Source organism: Halichoerus grypus, chromosome 2 (assembly GCF_964656455.1).
Source record: "Halichoerus grypus chromosome 2, mHalGry1.hap1.1, whole genome shotgun sequence".
Classification (NCBI taxonomy): domain Eukaryota; kingdom Metazoa; phylum Chordata; class Mammalia; order Carnivora; family Phocidae; genus Halichoerus; species Halichoerus grypus.
The window spans coordinates 158,527,343-158,548,130 of NC_135713.1; the positions used below are offsets into that span (position 1 = coordinate 158,527,343).

The 20,788-nt window shown below is 45.0% G+C and overlaps 1 protein-coding gene across 1 annotated transcript; it reads right to left on the bottom strand.

The window, feature by feature from the left end:
- Positions 1–14,608: 14,608 nt before the first annotated feature.
- On the bottom strand, positions 14,609–19,793 carry CDRT4 (CMT1A duplicated region transcript 4). Its single transcript, XM_078066360.1, has 3 exons — positions 19,760–19,793; positions 17,511–17,585; positions 14,609–15,066 (listed from the first exon to the last, which is right to left on the bottom strand). Exons 1-3 carry the CDS (start codon positions 19,791–19,793, stop codon positions 14,609–14,611), a joined length of 567 nt encoding a protein of 188 aa, XP_077922486.1.
- Positions 19,794–20,788: the final 995 nt, after the last annotated feature.

Sequence of the window (20,788 nt, forward strand, 5' to 3'; positions counted from 1 at the left end):
AACAGGTTTGGGTGCAAGCAGGGTTACGACTTCAGGGGAGGTGAAGGAATACAGCTTTTATTTTACGATCACCTTGTTATGAGATTTAACCTTTCAGAAGGAAGACGGGCTTGTCAGCTAACAGGATCAAGGAGCTTACATCCTGTGCAACATTCTGGTCACCGGGGAGAAAAGAGGGCAATTTTAGACCCTAAAAATCGCTTTCATTCTTGCCAAAAGGCTCAGTGACCATCAGGAAAAAATTACAGAAAGGCCCTCTGGCCTTACTCTTATCAGAAGGTAAGAGAGGTTTTAAAGCTGCATTAATGAAAACAATTTGATTCTGGCGCATAAACAGGCAGACAGAGCAATAAGCCAAAAGGAAGAGTCTCAAAAGATACTGAAAAACAGAATAATTTAATGTGTAAAAAAGGGCAAACATCCAATCACTGAGAGGAAAATGGATTATTCCACAAATACTATTGGAAAAACTGGCTAACCATTGGGGGAAGAGTTAAACTGAGTCTTCTTTCATGTCCTTACACTAAATGTCCTCAAACTGTGTGTTTAAAAAAGACAAAAGTCATGAAAATACCAGAAAAGAACATGAGATCATTTTTTATGTCAGTTTGGAAGAGGAGAAAGTCTTTCTCTTAAGACAATACTCAGAAGCCATAAGTAAAAATATCGATGAGGTTGACTGTATAAATATTTAAAGTTTCATCCATACCAGAAACACAAAAATGATGTCAGAATACAAAGGAAAAGATGCGGAAAATATTTGGAAGACAGATTATGGATAAAGCACAAGTATGTAAAGGGCTTAATATGAGAACAAGACTCGTGAACTACAGGCCAAAAAGGCCAATGACTCAAGTTTTTTAAGAGTAAAACATATAAACAAGAAGTTCACACACAGAGAGAGGGAAAGAGAAATGGCATATAAACAAATGCAAAGAAAAAAAGAAAAAGCATATTAAAATCTATAAAATTTGTTACCACACCGTCAAAAAAGATATATTTTTTGTTCCTAATTAGGTTGACAAAGATCAAAACTTTGATAATACGCAGTGTTGCGTAAGATGTGCCGAAACCAACATTCTCATCGACTTTGGAGGGAAGCATAGACAGGTGTGACCTTTCCCAAATATCTGTCCAAGTAAGAATGCACATACACATCAACCGCATTTGCAGGAACTCATCCTGGAGATTCCTTACGCATGTGAGCAGAGACACAGGGCACCCTTCACTTTTGTCTGTCATAGCTAGAGACCGGAGCCCACCTAGATGGTCACCGAGAGATTACATTGGTTAAATGCTGGTTGCACACACTATAAACATTCACACAACTATATACTCTGCAGCCATGTAAATGGATGTGGTGGCTCTATGCGTTCTAAGAGAAACAATCTCCAGGGTTGCCAAGTGCAAAAAATAAGGAGTGGAACGTGTGTGCGTGTGCATGCGCGTTTGGGTACACTCGTGTGCGCTTGCTCAGCAAAGCTTTACTGAACATCTGCCACGTGCCAGAAGGTTTTCTACACAGTGAACAAAATAGACAAAATCCTCTTTTCATATATACAAGCCTTTGTGGAGCTCACATCCTTATTATATTACATGTTAGCTTCTTATATCAACGGGGAGAAGAGTAAGTGGACAGGGTGGAAAGTCATATGTGGACAATGAAGAGATGGGGGAGGGGTACAGGGACAGGGGTGCCATGGTCAATCAGGTTCTCAGAGAAAAGCTGAGAAAAGCCAAGGCTTGGGGATGGGGAGGGGGAGGGGCTTCGCACCTGGATGGGGAAGAGCGGTCCAGCCAGAAGTTGCAGCAAGGGCCAAGGCCCCAGAAGGAAGTCTGGTGGCTGGATAGAAGAAAAACCAGGGGCCAGGGAGGCTGAAGCAGTGGGTTCCAAGGAGAGCAAGGGGGAGACATTCCAGAGGAGAGGGAGCATAGAAAATCATTGGCTTTTGAAGGACTCTGGCTTAACACCCAGAGATGTGACATGATCTAACCCCAGGTTTTAAGAAAATACAGAGAAAATTTCCAAACAGATGCACACCAAGCCATAATGGTGGTCGCTTCCAGGGAGGGGAAGAGTGGGGAGCAGGCAGGGAGGTGTGGGAGAGAATGACTTTGCATTATATTCTGTGGCCTGTTTTGTTTCTTAGTTTCACTGCACACAGATTGCTTTTTCCATTAGGAGCTCTTTGCCCTGTGTAAAATACAAAATAAAAGAACATCCCCCAGAAAGGGACCCCCCCTTATTCCTGGATGGCTCAATAGTCTAGAGGTTGCCTGTGTGATATCTCAGGTTAGGTTCCCCTCCAGGGCATCGGGAGAAAGCTCCCAGGAGGAGAGTTGCAGGTGCTTGAGGTGGGACTCCATTGGCATGTACAGGAATTGGAGGAGACAGGAGCTGTTCTTTAGTGCATTGCACACAAAGAAGGAGTAAATAGAAGGGAACAGGTGGGCTAAGAGAAGAGCTCAGGAAGTTGCACAAAACCCAAAGCCTACCTCTCTTGGAGCCCACACAAAACCAAGAACGTCCTGGAAGGAGGGCATAGATGCAAACCCCCTCTGCCTAGTGTGCTCTGGGGGGGAAACATGTTTTTTAAAAGTTTTTAGGAAAATCTATGGTTCACCAATTTGTTGGGGTTTTTTTTAGGAAAGGAATTGTAAAGGGGCCCCCTGAGTGGCTCAGTTGGTTAAGCATCCAACTCTTGATTTGGACTCAGGTCATGATCTCAGGGTTGTGAGATCAAGCCCCATGTCGGGGTCCATGCTCAGCAGGGAGTCCGCTTGAGATTCTCTCTCTCCCTCTAACCCTGTTTGCGTTCTTTCTTTCTAAAATAGGTAAATAAATCTGAAAAAAAATGAAAAGGAATTGTAGACAGCAGTCAACTTTTGAATACACCTGGGATGCCCCACCCTGTCCTCCACACCCATTCATATCACTTTCTCTTTAAGCCTGGCTCTAAAATCCTCACCTCTTCCAGAAAGCTCTCTCCAAGTAATTCACCTACCCTCATCCAGTCTACCAAGAGATGCTCAGCACTCAAGCCACTAGGCCCACTTCCCTGGTCCATGGCAGATGTCAGCAGTGGACCTGGAAGACACGGATGCATTGAAATCAATTACTCGACCAAATCACTGGGCCTCTCTGACCCTGTCTCCTCATCTTCAAAATGATGGCATGAGATTAAAGGATCTCTATAAAATGATCTCGAACAAATCTACTCACTCAATCATTTGTTCTAAAGCAACTGGTTGTTGGGATAGCCCATGACCCAACTCAGAAAATGAGTTACTGAAAATGGAGCTCAAAAGCTCTGAGCAGGCCCAGCTTTGCTGTAATAAAGACACAACCTTTCACTTTGATGACTTTGAAGGGGACAGCTCTCACTTGGTATGAAATTTCCCATATATACTTTTTAAAATTATTTGTGAGTTCCTCAAAGACAAGCCTCTTATCCTACTTTCCCTCATCTGCTCCAAATTTAAGGTTCAGCATGGAGTTATTGATAAGCCAGGTCAGTGACAGAGGAAAGCCAAACTGGTTTTAGCCTCTGCTTATAGATTTAGCTGTTACTCTGCTTCAAACCCTGCCATGGCTATCCATCGCTCTTGGGAAAGAGGTTTGTCTTCTGGTTTTGATTTTTCGAGGTGACCCACCTTCACCCTTTACCTACCCCCCGCCCAGCCTCAGCGTGGGTCACTCAGCCCACTAACCTTCCCAAACTGGAGCTTCTCAAATTGCTTTTCAGGCTACCTGCATTGGAATTATCTGAGAGGCTTGTTTAACATGCAGCAGTCTAGGCCCCCATCAGACCTATTAAATCATGCTCTCTCAGTGTGGGTCCCAGGAATCTGCATTTTTGGCACATGCATAAGGCAATTTGTAAGAGCTCTGAGGTGTGAAAACCACCGTTTCTGCTCAGCCACCCTAACCTTCTTTTAATGTCTCGAATGAACTAAACTCCTTCCCACTGAATTGTCTAGTGGTCTGTAAAAAATTACTCCAAGATTTAGCAGCTTAAAGCCACCAACACTTATTACATCACAGAGTTTCTAGTGGTGAAGAATTTGGGGAACAGCGTGGCTAGGCACTTCTGGCTTATGGTCTCTCATGAGATTTCAGAGGTGTTGGCCAAGGCCACAATCCCTTGAGGGGGCCGGAGGATCTGCTTTCGAGCTTTCTCACATGGCTGTTGGCAGGAGCCTCTATGGGCTTCTCCACAGTGCTGTCCACATGTGGTGGCAGCTCATCTTCCTCACAACAAGTGACCTGAGGCAGAGAGTGGGCACCCAAGACTAAAGTCACAGTCTTTTTATAACCTAATCGTACAGGTGACAGACCATCACTTCTGCCATATTCTACTCGTTAGACGTGGGTCACTAGTCCAGCCTCACATTCAAGGGGAGGAAATCAAGTTCTGTGTCTTGAAGGCAGGAGTATCAAAGGATTTGTGGACATATTTTCTAAAATACTGCTGTACTTCAACATCTTCACCAATGCAATTTTTAGTAAGTGAAATGCATCCCCATCCCCTACACACACACACACACACACACACACACACGCACCACTCGTGCACACTTGCCAGGCTAAATCCTCCTTGCTCTTCAAGTTTGAGTCAAGCATCACTTCCATCAGGAGCTAGCTATCCTATGTGGTCACAGGGTGGTAGTACAATTGCACAACCCCAGGGGGCACCATTCACCTGATAGTCATTATAGATTTATGTTAAGTAAAACAATTTTTCAGCAGGTGACTGAATGTATAAGAGGCCTATATTCTTGAATATCTGTCCCAATTTTCAGGGAAGTCTTTGTCTGGCTACAGGCCGGTGAGAAGCCATCTCAGGAACCCCATAGGTCCACCTTGCATGGCCCACTGCCAGGCCCCAGACTCACAGCAGAGCTCCTACCACATGCACCCCCCATGGAGGGCCTACAGCCCAAACCCCACTTGCTGGCTGAGCTCCAGGCCATGTGGTGTCTTTCAAGCAGTTGGCAGCACTGATGAGTATGAGCTTGGTTCTACAGGGCAGAGTCTCATGACTGTTTGTTGGGCAAATGCATCCTCAGGTGGTTGGATGCTCCACACCCTCAATGGAGGAGCTGTGAGCTGTCAACTCAGAGATGATCCAGGGCAAGAACTGTGAATCAGGCAGGGCTGATAGATGCCTGTGTGGAGAGGCCATGCTGACTGGTGAGGAAAACTGAGTTCTGAGAGTCAGATACAATTTCTCTGCTTGTGTGAGCCTAGGACCTTCTCTTAACCTGGGTCTTCCCCATCTCGGGATGGTTGAAACATTAAGTAAGGTGTGAGAACACACTGAGATGTATATGTTTCATACAAACATAAGGCATTATTCCACCAAGCCAAATCTGAGGGCAGGTCGGGGAGAAAGGAACTCTAGAGCTCGAAGACTTTGTAGAAATCAAACAAGCAAATCGCATCAGGAAGCATTGATTACCACGAAGTGTCATCCAGCTATTGAGAAGAGTGAGTTAGATCTCTACCCATTGACTTCAAGGACATCCGTGATGTGATTGTTAAGTGAGAAAAGCCAAGGAAATGTATTTTGTGAGGCGCGTGGCTGGCTCTGTTGGTAGAGTATGGACTCTTGATCTCAGGGTTATAAATTCAAGCCCCACATTGGGTGTAGGAATTACTTAAAAATAAAATCTTGGGGAAAAAAAGAAATGTATTTTGGGATCCCATCTTTGTAAAAACAATGACTTTTTTAAGGAAACATTAATTTAGCTATTTCTACCTATGAGGCCAGGGTTGCTGTGTTACGCTACTCAGGGAGTTCCATTCTCATTATAGTCTATGTGAAACTGCATCCCTACCCCCATGATTAGTGCAGTTCTCAGCCTGTGCAACTGTACAAAGAGCCCTGAATAAGATGCTGTGCAGGGACCTAGAGGACATAAAAAGAAGGGTGAAGTAGTCACTACCCCTGCTTTGCTTCACAGTTATCCTGTGAGACCACTTGAACACCAGGATCTCTGATCATCCTGTTTGAGCATTTCAGAGGCCAGAACTCTCCCACCGACAAGCACATAAATGTCTCAAGAGCTTACTGGAAAAGAAGTTCAAATATGGGTCTCCGATACATGATAGCCCACTTACCTCCATTTCCTCAGGAACAGACCCTCAAAAGTGACTGAGACACTCAAGGACATGGGCATGAGAAGATGAGGGGAGGGGATCCCTCAGGAAAGACATCAAGATCCATTGCAGCAATAATAGGTTTCCAGAATGGGGGAAAAATTGGAATCAACCTGCATATCCATCAGGAATGGATAAAGGAACTCTGGTATCTCAAAGTGATCCAAAAGGATGGAAGCGATTTAGGTACCTCAACAGGGAGAGATGTCAAGTGAAAAAAGCAAGTTGCAGAATATGTATAGTGATTCCATTAAAAATAGCTGTGTGTATTATGGAATGCATATATTATGTATATACATATACTAAATGTATCTGCTTTGAAAAAGAGTCTTCAGGGTTATATGCCAACTGTAAACAATGGTTACTTGCTGGAGTAGATATCGAGGGAGAGAGACTTCCACCATTCACGTTAGACGCTCAGTAAAAGCAAGATATAAAATGTATTGAAGTCACAAAAGCTGAACTTATGTCAGGAGTTCTTAACGTCTTTTAAATAAAATGCATATGAAATTATTTTAAAACTAAAGGAAAAGAAAAAGGAAACTAATTATTTTAAGGAAGGAAAACTAATTATTTTAAAAAGGAAACTAATTATTTTAAAACTAAATAATCAAAGTATTTTTTAAAACAGATGTTTTTGAAGTGGACTGTGGGTTTTATTAATGCATTACATAACAAGATGTAGCAGCAAGTCTAATGCTTACCATCATTTCAAAAAAGCAGTGAGCACACACAGTACTTCAAGATGTCCACGACCATCGTGTAGTATGAAGACGTCTGTGATTCCTACTGGTGACAAAGTCACAGGTACCGTGAACCCCAAAGTGCTAAAACTCACTGAGAGATCAGTGAAAATAAAGATGTAATTTTTTTATTGTCCAAGTTCATGGACTCCCGAATTCTATTCGTGGACCTCAACTGAAGAACTCGGATTATTTCCGCCATCTAGAAGGTCAGCACTTGTCTCTTGGTCAATTCTTCCTTCTCTTCTGGGAGGGACCACCTTGGAGAATTTGTTGATTCATGCAAATGTAGGGGATGTTCTTGGGGTGAATAGTGTCAGTGAAACAACCCAAATTCAGATGCTTCTCATGGTCTTTTTTCCCCCACTTTCTTGAGATATAATTGATATTTAAGGTACACAATGTATTGATTTGATACATTTATGTATTGCAAAATGATTACTACCATAACATTAGTTAACACCTCCTTCCTGTCACATAATTACTTCTTTATTGTAGTGAGAAAATTTTAAATCTTCTCTCTTACTAACTTTCAAGTATATAATACAGCATCATTAGCTATAATCACCATGCTGTACATTAGATCCCTAGAATTTGTTGAACTTATAATTGGAAATTTGTACCCTTTGATCAACATCTCCCCACTTCCCACCCCTGGACCCCTGGTGACAACTCTACTTCTGTTTCTCTGAGTTCAGCTTTTTTAGATTCCACATCTAAGTGAAATCCTACATTATTTGTCTCTCTCTGTCTGACTTATAAAATAGGTCTTTAATTGAGACTGTGCCTTCCCTGGTTAGTGATGGTGGTGGTGATGGTAGTGAAGGTGATAATTATGGTGGTGGTGGTGAAGGTGATGGTCATGGTGGTGGTGGTGGTGGTGGTGATGGTGAAGGTGATGGTCATGGTGGTGATAGTAGTGGTGATGATGAACATGATGGTCATGGTGGTGATGATGAAGGTGATGGTCATGGTAGTGATAGTGGTGGTGATGGTGAAGGTGATGGTCATGGTGGTGTTTGTGGTGGTGGTAGTGATGGTGGTGAAGGTGATGATCATGGTGGTGGTGGTGAAGGTAATGGTCATGGTGATGATGATGGTGGTGATGGTCATGCTGGTGATGGTGGTGGTGATGGTGAAGGTGATGGTCATGGTGGTCATGGTGGTGGTGGTAGTGATGGTGGTGAAGGTGATGGTCATGGGAGTGGAGTGGTTGCTATAGTATGTGCTCTGTCCAAGAGCTACTCACTCTTGGACATCAGAAAGTATAACTTCCCCACACTCTGGAAGCAGGACCATAAAGAGGGCAAGACAAAGCCCTTTGTTCTGCTGAAGAGTTCTGAAGTCCCAAATGCACTATGTTCTGTTGAATATTTGATTGTCTTTTCCAGGCCAGAAAAACTAAACCTTATCTTATGAATGAGGCAGTTGGTATTCCCGGTGGCAATTTTGTTTGCAATCAAGAACAGAAGGAGGCTATTGCCGGCGGGGGGGGGGGGGGGGATGTAGGGTGGAGATAGTTCTTGTACCTCCAGGAATAAGGTGGAATTGGGCCTGGACTGTGAGTTAATGAAGATGCACTGAGATCCGTGTTGGAGGCCGTGCTGGCCCTCACCAGGGAACAGAAATCAGACTGAGACTTCTAGGCCCCCCAAAGTAGATGCTTCTGGTAGCAATTGCTATTTACTCTGTCGTGCTTCTGTGATCCCAGGTCTTCAGAGCAGACTTGTTGACTGTTACCATCTGGGCAGAGCTGAGCTTCAAGAGGCTTCAGGGACCCCCAAAGGCTAGGTTGGGAAGAAGCCAGACAGCACTGACCTAGGACCTTGAGGCAATGCTTTTGGGGTGAGACGGGTGGCCAGACTGACAGGTGGCTACAAGGAAGGTTTTGTGGAACATGCAAGCATTCCTCAGAGCTCCCCCACAAAGTACCTGGGGACTTCCTGCTGTCCTCAGGTTGGAGGCTCAGACTCCCGGTATCTGAACATTAAGGGGACATGCTTCTCCCAAAGTTCGTGAGTTCAAGGTCATCTTGGTCACTTCTGCTTCAGGGAGCCTGATTCACTTAAAACAAGCATCATTTAACTTGGAAATGACTAAATAAATAACAGTGAAGATCAAACAGAAGGAAAGCAAGTGGAGGGAGGAAGAGATGGGAGCAAGAGAGGAACTATATGGGTACAACCAGAGGGTGGAAGGAGACAGAGTAAGAGCAAGCAGGGAGAGCCATGAAACAGCACACTACTTTCTCCCTGGGTCGAAATGTACCCCTTGCCCCAAATCCACACAGGGGCCTACAAAAACCTGGAAAAGCTGATAGGAAGCAGCGCTGTCTGTCGTAGAGAAGAAGAAAGGTGGACCTGATCCTTTTGCTCTAGAAACCTGGGGAAGTTGCATTCAGACCCAGTGGGCCAAGGGCCAATGTTGGAGGCCTGAGCTTGGCCCCTGGCCTGGGGTCTGGTGGGGAGAGTAAGGGAGCCCTGAGGTCTCCTTTGAAGCTGCCCAGCCCAGTCCTCCAGGCCAGAAAGACAGGCAGGAAGTGAGTGTGCTGGGACAAGCAGTGTGCAAACATGGGCACTGTGTCTGGGTTGCTGCAAGGGGTCGAGAGGGAGACGCCCAACCCCGAAACATGCCTGAGCTGGATGACAGCTCCACAGTGCGACAGAAACAAACATGAAAGTTGGGGGCCAAGCATCAACTGGAGGCAGCTTTGGGAAGTTTGAGAAACTCACCAGGCCACTAAAAAAAATGCAACTTCGCCAAAAATTTGCCATGACCTCACTTTTTTTTTTTTAATGAGCAGCTGTCCTGATACTAATCCTGCCTCTTTCCATAATCTCGTTTTCATGAGATTGGAGGGAACATGTCAGGAGCCTAAAGCAAGTATGTTGTCATTGAAGCTCAGGCTTCTTTATAACGTGCACCGTGATTGTGATTGTCCGCTGTGTCCACTGCCAGATGTAAGCCTGAGGGTGCCATGTTCACAGCTGGGCCCCCAGCATGGCACCTGGAAAAGCAAGCTCTCACTGCCCATCAGCATGGCTGCAAACATAGGGAGGGGAAGGGGGAGGTAGGTCTGTGAAATTGCGTCCCTTCTGACAAAGGTTAGAGAAAAAATATGGTCCACTTGGAATTCCATCATATAGTCATGGGTTGGTCGTTAAACAGAACCACCAGACATTCAGTTTTAAGAAACTGTCTCTTGGCCCTCAAATATCCTATAAGGAAGGGTACGTCCTTCCTAGAAGGGCATCCGGTGGGGTGGGAATTTTTATTTGCCCTAGAATAGAAAGCCTGGGAGAAGCGATGGGGGTCTCAACACCAAGTCCAATATCTTTTTCATGACACTGTTTATTCTGCCCTGCCCCATATGGAAATCGGGTCATGGTTGGGATCAAGGCACAGAATATGGGGGTGGTAGTGGGTTTCACCTAAAATTGAGGTGTTCCTGCATCACTGCTGGCCTTGACTGCACCCCACCCCCAAAGCCCCAGAGAAATCACACATGCATGTTCACTCCAGGAACAGGCGCAACCCAGCCATGCCTGACAGGTTTGGGACACTATAAGTAGCTGGCTGAGGCTCTGGATACCAAGTAAGAGATTGGGATGGGGAAAGGGGTGGTGAGGGAGGAAGGGGAAGGATTTCTGGATTGCCTGACAAACATAAACCCAGGCCTGAGCTTCAGTCCGGGCTCTGAGGACACGGGATCACAGTGTATCTCAGGTGCCTGTTTACTCCCTCCCCTTTCCCCACCTCCTCCCCCACCACTCTCTCATTCTGTCCTCTCTTATCTGGCACCAATATAAAGTGCAGGCTCTGAAAATGTGCGGTCTCTCGAGAAGGGTGGGGCTACCAGAAAGCTTCTAGGAATGAATGACTCAGCCAACGCTGAAAAGAGCCACATTGTCTAGATGCATCCCTTTGCTCGCACACATCTCACAAAGAAAGCACTTTTATGACCATTTTACCACCTCTGTTGACACATGGAGCGAGGCTACAGGCCTGAGATTCCTGCTGCTTCTGGTTTTCTGTCTCCACACACACACTGTCCGTCCCTGGTTGGGATTCCTGTGCTGTATCCCCTGCCCCGTGGAATTTCTCGGCTACCTCTGAGGACCCTTATCAAAGCCCAAGGGTCAAAATCCTTACCTCAGGGTACCCGTGTTTTGTTCTCCCTGTCCTAACAAAATGACTTAAGGGGATCACTGTGAGGTCTTTGTGACTCCTACATGAGGACCTTGGGTCAAGAAAAGGAAGATTAGCTGCTCATGTTGTGCCAGTCACATGGGCTGTTAATAAAGTCCACCACTCATGGAAGGCACCTCTGTCTTGGTCCCACCAGGCCTCCCATTCCAGTAAGAGAGCTCCCAGGCCACCCCCAAACATCTGGCTTGCACGCACCTGCACCAGCAGGTTTATGCAGTTAACCTCCTGGAGGGCTTTCTGGGAGGATCTTATCTGCCAAGCAGCCTAATCTTCAAGACGTGCTCCCGGGCCATGACTGAGACATTGCAGCATGCGGGACTATCTGATGTCCTTACAGACCCACCAGAGTGAAAACGACCAGAGGCCGAGGTCAAGCATTACTGTTTAAACACCAACGGTGGAATTTGCAAATGGGTAAATACCATATTGTGAGCAGGAGCCAAAGAATTTGTTCAAAAACAGCTACTCAGTATGTGTCAGAAGGAGGCCTTCGTTACAGAGCAATGCAGAAGGGCCAACAAAATACAGATTCGGGTGTTTCGTAAACCTACCACGGCAGGGAGACTAAGTGAAACAGCTCTCCTGCCAAACAGAATAATTCCAGATGCTGAAGAGATAAATAAGAGGCTGTGATCTGTGGAACATCAGAGAAAGCTAGTCCCCTCTTAGAGATGGAAGTTCAATATGTTCAGAGGAACTGGGATAGCCCAGACCCCTCCAGCTTCGAAGAATCCCCATTCCATTCCATGCCCCACCTGCTCAGCTCAGATTTCAGCCCCCGGAAGGGCTGCACGCCTGTTCTGGGAGCACCAGGAATATCTCTCAGGTTCTCATGAACAAAGCTGGTGCCGCAAGCATCCACTGGCCTCTGGCAGACCCAGGACAGTGGGACCCTGCGTGCTGGGGTGTTGTGAAATCAAGAAGCTCTCCTCCCCCTTTCTGTGCATACTCAGAGCTTTCTAGGGTTTTAGCAAAAGAACCTTTTAGGAGGAGTTTGACTCACTGGTCCCCACCTCCATCGTGCTCAGGAAGGTCTGGAGCAGAAGACAAATCTAAGCAACACGGATTACTGAGGATCACCCTCCCTCCCCCAATGACGGAGGCTTCATTACTGGGTCCAACTGGTCTTGTTTAACTGTGTCTTCCCAGCAGCCCCCTCGGTGCTCATGCAAACGTAATCACGGCTGGTCAAATCCCCATGGTGGCTGGGCCTGTGAACCCCAGCTTGGGCTCGAACAGAGTCCCCCCTTTCAAAAGGAATTAGACTTTTTCTTTCTTAAAACTGTCTTAGGAGGCAGTGGGTCTGGACTATAGTCCCAGATACGAGCAATTTTCATCACAACATAAGGTGTTAATAATGTCCTTCCACTCATGCTTGTGTTGTTATAATAGGCTGAGAATTAACTCAATCTAAACACTGTTATCTGTAAAACCATCATTTTAATTTAGAGAATATATGGATGCTTTTGTAAAAACTATTAAACACCTAGAAAACTTTAAAAAAAAAAAAAAAAGTAACTGCTCTGCCCTCAAAGGGATTGGAAGAAATAATCCCCTAATCTCCGTAAACTCTAACAATGTTAGACATTTGCTGGGACTAACTTTGTTCATGAGAACCTGAGAGACATCCCTGGTGCTCCCAGAATAGGCAAATCTACTCCCAAATCTACTCCAAATATATTCTAGCTTTAAATTCCCATGAAAGGATAGAAGAGATAAAAATTCTTGTTGGAGGAATTTATCACCTGCCTCCATGTCTATAAATGATCCACGGACACAAAATACAGTCATTCAGATTCACTGGAAACCAACTGTATTTTTGCAAGAATTCGTTCTCGCCAAGACCTGGCAACCCACGAAAGGGTCCAGAGCTCCTAATTTCTGCAGCTGTCTCAACACTACTCACACATCAGAGGTGAGTGCCAAAGTTGCTGCAAGATTCCTGTATGGAAATAATGCATGTGTAGGGCAAATTTGACTTCTTCAAATGGCATTTACAGCAACTTGCCCATCACATCCTCTACATCTCTCTGAGGGAAGCAAGATGGGTATTGACTGCTTCATGAATATAAACACAGAAATTCAGGTGAAGTCAAAGAAAAGCTACCAAAAAAATAAATAAATAAATAAAAGAAAAAAAAAAAAAAAAAGAAAAGCTACCAATGGAGCCATGCTATCCTCAATAGATAAACTCCAATTGTGAGACCAGCCAGGTCTCCCTGTCATAACCAGATTCCCCTTGCATCTAAAGACAAAGCCTGTCCGCTTTGAGGCTAAGTTTAACATCACTTGCTTTGGGGCCAATTGGGAACTGCCCAGAGCACGGATGGACCAGTGCTAAGTGTGGTCTGACAAATAACAGCTGGGGTCCAGCCAAGAACTTCTCCCCTGCCAATTCTGCTCCACAAGGCAAGCCTTAAACTAGTACAGGGGAGGAAATCCTCCATTTCTCAGCAGGGGACACTCACACTCCCACTGCCACTTTGTAAACCCACCAAGGAGAAAACATTTCAATACCAAGTTCAGGTGCCAGATGGAGCAATGTGGGCTTACTCAGAACACCACCATGCTAGTTTGGCTTCAAGTCTATCCTTTTATCCTATGCTGAGATGTTGGGGTTGCGGATTCCGCAAACCACATTCCTGCTTTCCTCCCTGAGAGGCTCTGCCCATAGGAGATATGGGACAGGGGGGAGCTATGAGGCTGGAAGAAGATGAAGGAATTCTCTCTTGGTTTGTTTCCTGTTTACCTTCTGTTGGCTTCCTGTCCCTGTCTGTTTCCACTGGCAACGCTTCTTGTCCACTCAGGCAGTATCAATTCCTTCCAGAAGCATTTGAGTCCAGTTTTTGGTTTTCTCAACAATCACAGAAGCAACCTCAGCCAAAGAGCTTCCCCTCCACAGAGACTGAGGTACCATCCCCACTGGAAATTTCCTCTGAGCTCAGGGACACCAGAACCAGCTGAGGAGCATCACCCACCCCGCCCAGTCTCAGAAATCTCAGATTCAGCCCACATGCCTCTTCTCCAAGTGCCTAACTTTTAATAAGTCCAATATCTCACCTTTGTTCCCCCAGCCTTGGGAAACCTGCTTCCTGCAGGTGGCTACCTCCTCTAATACCCTTGGGTTCTCTTCCCACCTTTTCAGTTACCTGGTTAGAAATTCTTTCTATCAGATTATCTCTGGCATAGTAACTGGAGTGATTTCTGTGTCCTGCCTGGACTGGGACTCATTCACCCTCAGTTAGGTTCTAAGCATCTATGGCAGGAACTAGCGTGTGGGGCTTCCCAACCCCATCTGACTATGATGCTGGAGGGGATATACCTGCCCACCCACAGCCCACATTCAGATCTGGTTTATCTAAGCCAACCTCTGCACAAGCAGGGGCAAGTTCACATTTAAAGGACATAGTGAAATTTGCGGCAAACGGAGCTTAATTGCTGTACAATCTTGGGCGGAGGAGCGGGAGGGGGGGATGACTGCAGGGACTCCCTGCTAAATATTTGAATGTTTCTCCTTGCTGGCTAGAAGGGAGCTGTATGGAAGCATCCTCATCATGGGTTTTCGAGAGAAGATGATCTTGTTATAGTTTGCAGTGGGATTTTCTCTGGCATCCGTATGAAAGTGCCTTGGCTCTGGGATAGTGGTAGGACCCATGGCCGGCATGGAGTATGAGCTCCACACCGATAACATGGTCTCTGACCTCGAGTCCTTCAACACCAAGTTTCCAGAGCACTTAGATGACTTTCTCCTTTTCAGCTGCGTGATGCTGGCTGGCTTGCTCTGCCTCGATGTCCGTTGGCTTTCCTCGAGTGCTTGCATGCATTCCAGATCTCTAGCTTTGCTTTTCTCAATGAGTCTTTTCACCATCGGGGACACATATGTGACATAGGCTGGCCAAGGGTTGTGTTTCTCAAGCACGTTCAGGGGAAGCCCGATGTTCTCTGTGAGTTCTACCAGCAAAGAGAAATACAGGTGATTTAGAGGCGCTTGCCTACAATGATCCAGTTCTTCGAAGAATTGGAGGGTATTGGAACCACATTTTGAACTTTTCCCCATCGCACATAATTGGCCTTAACACCCCTTGTATTCAGTGGGAATAAAATCGAAACCAAAGTTGGGAGACAGAATGACATTCCATGGGGTATATCAATTAAAGGAACAGCATGGTGGTAAAGAGCAGGGAACTTGGGAGTCCAGCAGGTTTGGCTTCAGATCTTTATTTAATATTAAATTGTTTACATTCTGGACTTCTATTTCTTTTCCACCAACAAAAATGGTTACCAGGAGGCCATTGTAAGGATTAAATAAAGCAATATATTTTAAGGGCTTGGAACAGTTCAGCTTAGGGCCTGAAAGCATGGGCTATGCAATTAGTCTGGTTGAGTCCAAATTCCTTCTATACCCACACAATCGCTGTGAACCTGAGAAACCCCGTAGCCTTTCTAAACCTTAGTTGCCTTATGTGTAAAATCGTTGTTAGAATATAATCAACTTCATAGAGCCTTCTGTGGGTTAAAGGAAATGTAAAGCTTTTAGCACAGTACCTGGCATGTAAAAATCAGTAAATGGTAACTGTGAACATTTTGGCTATGTCTCCTCTCCTGTACTGTTTTGTTTAATCCCCCAGTTAACTGAGAATGAGACCAAGGCTGACTAGCTTGCATAACTAGGGAATGGTGGGTTTGAACTCAGATCTAACGGGCTCAGAAATCCATAAGCTTTTCACTATAGTGCTGGCCAGAAGTTTTGGGTATTTGGGGTAGGGAGGCTTTACTAGAAAATTCTATTCATGAGTTTACCAAACATCTTCCTTTGTAGATACCAAATCATGGGCAGGTCAGTCCCTCCCTTTTCCCTCTGCAACTTCACTCTGTCTAGCAGAAATGCTTCACGATTTCGCTCCTGGTGGTGCTACATTCCCTGTTTTCTCAAATGGTGCATACTTTGATCATTTCAATAGGGGTTTGGGAGGCAAGGAAGTTAAAAGGTTGATCTTGCCATCTTCAACCTAAATTCAGTAAAAAACATTATCACTGGGGATAATCAGAGACAATGCAGATTATACAGTTATTCCCAGGCTGCCTTGTGGACATTCAGGAGCTGGAGATTGTCTAGGGACAGATTTGTCAGTAAAGAATGTGTTGGGGACAGATGTTGGTGAGGATGCAGAGAAAGGGGAACCCTCCTACACCGTTGGTGGGAATGCAAGCTGGTGCAGCCACTCTGGAAAACAGTATGGAGGTTCCTCAAAAAGTTGAAAATAGAGCTACCCTACGACCCAGCAATTGCGCTACTGGGTATTTACCCCAAAGATACAAAGTAGTGATCCAAAGGGGCACCTGCACCCCAATGTTTAAGCAGAAATGTCCACAATAGCCAAACTATGGAAAGAGCCTAGATGTCCATCAACAGATGAATGGATAAAGAAGATATGGTATATATATACAATGGAATATTATGCAGCCATCAAAAAAATGAAATCTTGCCATTTGCAATGGCGTGGGTGGAACTAGAGGGATTATGCTAAGTAAAATAAGTCAGTCAGAGAAAGACAAGTATCATATGATCTCGCTGATATGAGGAATTTGAGAACCAAGACAGAGGATCATAGGGGAAGGGAGGGAAAATGAAACAAGACAAAGCCGAGAGGGAGAAAAACCATAAGAGACTCTTAATCTCAGGAAACAAACTGAGGGTTGCTGGAGTGGAGGGGGGTGGAAGGGATGGGGTGTCTGGGTGATGGACTTTGGGGAGGGTATGTGCTATGGTGAGCACTGTGAATTGTGTAAGACTGATGAATCACAGACCTGTACCCCTGAAACAAATAATACATTATATGTTAATTTAAAAAAATTAAAAAAAAAAAAGAATGGGTTGGGAAAGACTTCATCTCCCTGCAAGAGTTGTGTATTATTCTGCCTGAGGAAGGCAAGATGTGTGACATCACCCCTCACTAAAAAAAATGCACATCGAAGCTTCCAGGTGCAGACTCGATGGTTCATCTTTGTCTCCTCCAAGCAAATGCAAAATGCAAAGATCTCAGGACGCCTGGCTGGCTCAGTCAGTAGAGTATGCACGCAATTCTTGGTCTAGGTGTTGTGAGTTCAAGATGCACATTGGGTGTGAAGATTACTTAAAAATAAAGTTTAAAAAAAAATACAAAGATCTTGCAGGTTAAGGCATTTGCTTTTATCTGGCAGAGGTGAAACTATACTTGTCTGGAACAAAATGAGCAGCAGCTCTCCTTCATCTCCCCAGCATGCTGTATACTCTCTACCTCTGTAACAAGAGTGGCCGCCCTGAGCCCCACTTCTATGTCTTCCCACCCCAGATCTCTCAGCTTTCGCTCTCAGCTCGCAGCAGGAGCTCCCATTGCTAAGGCCCCAAGCCCTACCTTCTTCTGTCTTTATCTTTCTTGCATCGATCATCTCCATCACTAAAGAGTTCTTCACATTGAAGGCCCAAAGACCTTGGAGGAAAATAACACCTGTTAGCCAGGGCTACCACAGAGTGAACTGAGAAAAGAGGATGCACCTTCCATGGAGCTGGGGGCTAGGTGAGCTCAACACAAGAGGTCACAGTAAATGTCGTTTTCTCTACCAGGATGCAAGCATGGTCATGTTACTGGGCCAAGTTTCTGCCTCCTGGCTGCACTTCTCAGCCAGCAATGGGGGGAAGGTGATCATGCATGTGGGCAGTTTGATGGGCACTGTGGTCTAGTGGTCCTCAAATGGGAGGGTGAATCTGCCCGGAGGGCTTGTTAAAACACAGAGTGCTGAGCCTCACCTCCAGAGTTCCTGATTCAACAGTCAACGTTCTAAACCAGAAGTGGGGAGGGAAATGCTGACAGTCTGTAAGGTTTTATTATTAACTCCTAGTGACAGGAAACAGGTCCAGGAGATCTCTGTAGGTCCTTTCCAGTTCTAAGACTGGGAAATGAGCAACTGAGAAATTTTAGCCAAGAGTTCATTATTTTGTATGTTCAGTTTGGCCATCTTTGTGGCCCTTGAACATTTGAAATGCCATGGAGCATTTCTACCATCACGTGCTAGTGAAAAAAGGCTCAGATGGTTTTTCACAAGTTCCCTAGGGATGATAGTGCTATGGGTCAGGAGACCACACTTTGAGAACCAGCAGTCTAGGGCAGTGCTTCTCAAACTTTAGTGTCACCAACATTGCTTGGAGAGCTTGTTAAAACACAGACACCTGGACCCACCCACCCTGCGATTCTGATTCAGTAGGTCTGCTTGGGAGACCTGGGAATGTGCATTTCCAAGAAGCTCCCAGGTAAGGCTGCTGGTCTGAGGACCACACACTGAGTGACACTGCTTTAACTGAATAATGATTCTACATTTTTCTTTCTGCTGCAACATCCGCAGGGGTTGACGTGCTCGTGTGTGAAACATTCCCCTGAGATAAGCAAATTCCCAGGTTTTCCACCTCCTTTTTTTCTCCCAACCAAGGAACCGCTGTGGTATGCAAGTATGTTACTGACAAGGGCAACCTTAAATCCCACTATATTTCTAAAGTAAGTTATTCCCAATGTCAGCATTCTGTTATAACACACCTAAAAAAGGATAGCATCCTAGACATTTATTCATACTCTTTTTTTTGAAAGCTACTTTTTGTCAAACCTGCTCAGATCCAGGCCTTATGGGGTCCCTACTGTCCCGTCTTAGTGGTAATCTTTCATGACAACACATTTTTAGGAGAATTCACAGTATCGTTTTTCTGAGGTTAAAGAAGAAATAATGTTCACATAGTCCTCTAGCCTACAGCTTCAGGTAATAATAAACAACAAAAAAAGAAAGTTCTATATCTCCTTCTGAGACCATGGATCTCAGGATTGTGGGCCACCCATCCCAAGTCCCCAGTAATGTAGAGGTTGTAACCTCAGTGCTCCAATGGAAGAGATTTCTTGACTTATCCCCCGTATCTGCAGAACTTTTGGAAATGTATGATAGGACTAATCCATCGGGCCAGATGATGGGAAAATGTTTTGAATTCATGATATTTGGGGAATTTTGGGATAATGCCTTTCATCTTTGCTTCTAAGTTTCTAGCTAATGAACCCTGAAGCCTCAAAGAAGCTCAGTTCTTAACAAACCGTTTGTCTCAACGCCCACGTGCATTTGTTATAACCCAACATCTTGCTCAAAGCTTCTCACCTTATCTCGCGGGACCCCCTATGATAGCCTGCTGTGGCTCCTGAACAATTCTATAGAATGGTACGTTTTTGCCATGCCTGCTCATGCAGGCAGGGAAACCCAAGGCAGGGAATGTTTGAGACGGCCTCAGAACTCATGGGGAGGACTTGTTTGTTTGAAAATAAAGGAGACAAATAGTTGACATTAAGTCTGAAGACAAGCTGTGGGCTTTTATAATTTCCTTCAACTCTGGCACAAAGGTTCCATTTTGTCTCCCCATAAATGAAATGCAAACCAGCAGTCTACAGACAGAAACAGCATTGATGGGAGGGGCAGGAGACATAACATTGAAGTGGGTTTCTTGTTTCTTCTACAGGCACAAAGGCCTATGTTCGATCCACTTCGTTTTCAAGCCCAGCTCCTCCCACCCCAACCCATCTCTTGTCCCACCATTTCCAGAATCTCATCTGATAGGCTGGCAAGGAGTGACACTTACCTGGGATCTGACACAAATTTGCTACCTTGATCATGTTCGTTAATGTCTTAGGACCTCCATTATCTCACTTGGGAGATCAGGATGAATCTCTGCCTGTTTCTCTCACAGAGGTTATGGCTGTTATAATAAACTGTCCAGAAACTAAAGTGCTTCTAAACCAGCAGTCCTCCAACTTTACTGCATATTGGAATTACCAGGGATCTTTTAAAAATTCATATGCCTGGCTCCCACCTGCAGCGCTGTGATTTAGTTGGAATGGAAAGAAATACAGCCGTCAGAATTTAAAAGCTTGGTTCTAATCTGCAGTAAGGTTGGGGAACCACTGTTCTAGAAACCAAGTCAAAAAACACTGAAGATTTATGGGGTATTCGCTACTTAGAAATGGGAAACAGGTTTGGGGGATCATTCAGTCCTTTTGCAGTTTTAAGACATACTTGCTTTGAAGGATTCTTGGATATATATGTATATATATATATATGGTACTGAATGTCAGTGGCCTTTAAGCATTTAAAAGGACCATAGCTCATTTCCACTACCACCTGCCAATACCAGAATTTACTTGGATCAAAGGACAGCCAGAGCCTTAAAGTACTAAGCTAAGAAAATTGGCTGTGGATGGTATCCTCATGCAAAGCTAATCTCACCCTCTGTCTGTGGCCACAAGCTGCATTCTTATCTCAGGAAACCATCTTGCAAAGGGATTTTGTGGATTCCAGGCAGGATTGATGGATGAGTGCATTGACATAAGTCAACCCCACTCAGACTTTGTAGCCCACTAATGCTGTGGGAGTAATGCCGTTTGCACACTCATGATGGGCAAAACATTATCTTAATCCAGTGTTTCCTAAACCATGTCCCGTAGAATGCAAGAATCTCTCAAGATGTTAATTGGTGTTACTTAAAGATAGGGGGCAAAAGGAGGTCACCCTGTAAGGCTACACTGATTGTTTAATCCATGGGGCAGAGCAGGACTGCCTTCAGTCAGGGAAGTTTAAGGAATGATCTGTTAAACAAATTCCTTTAGTACAG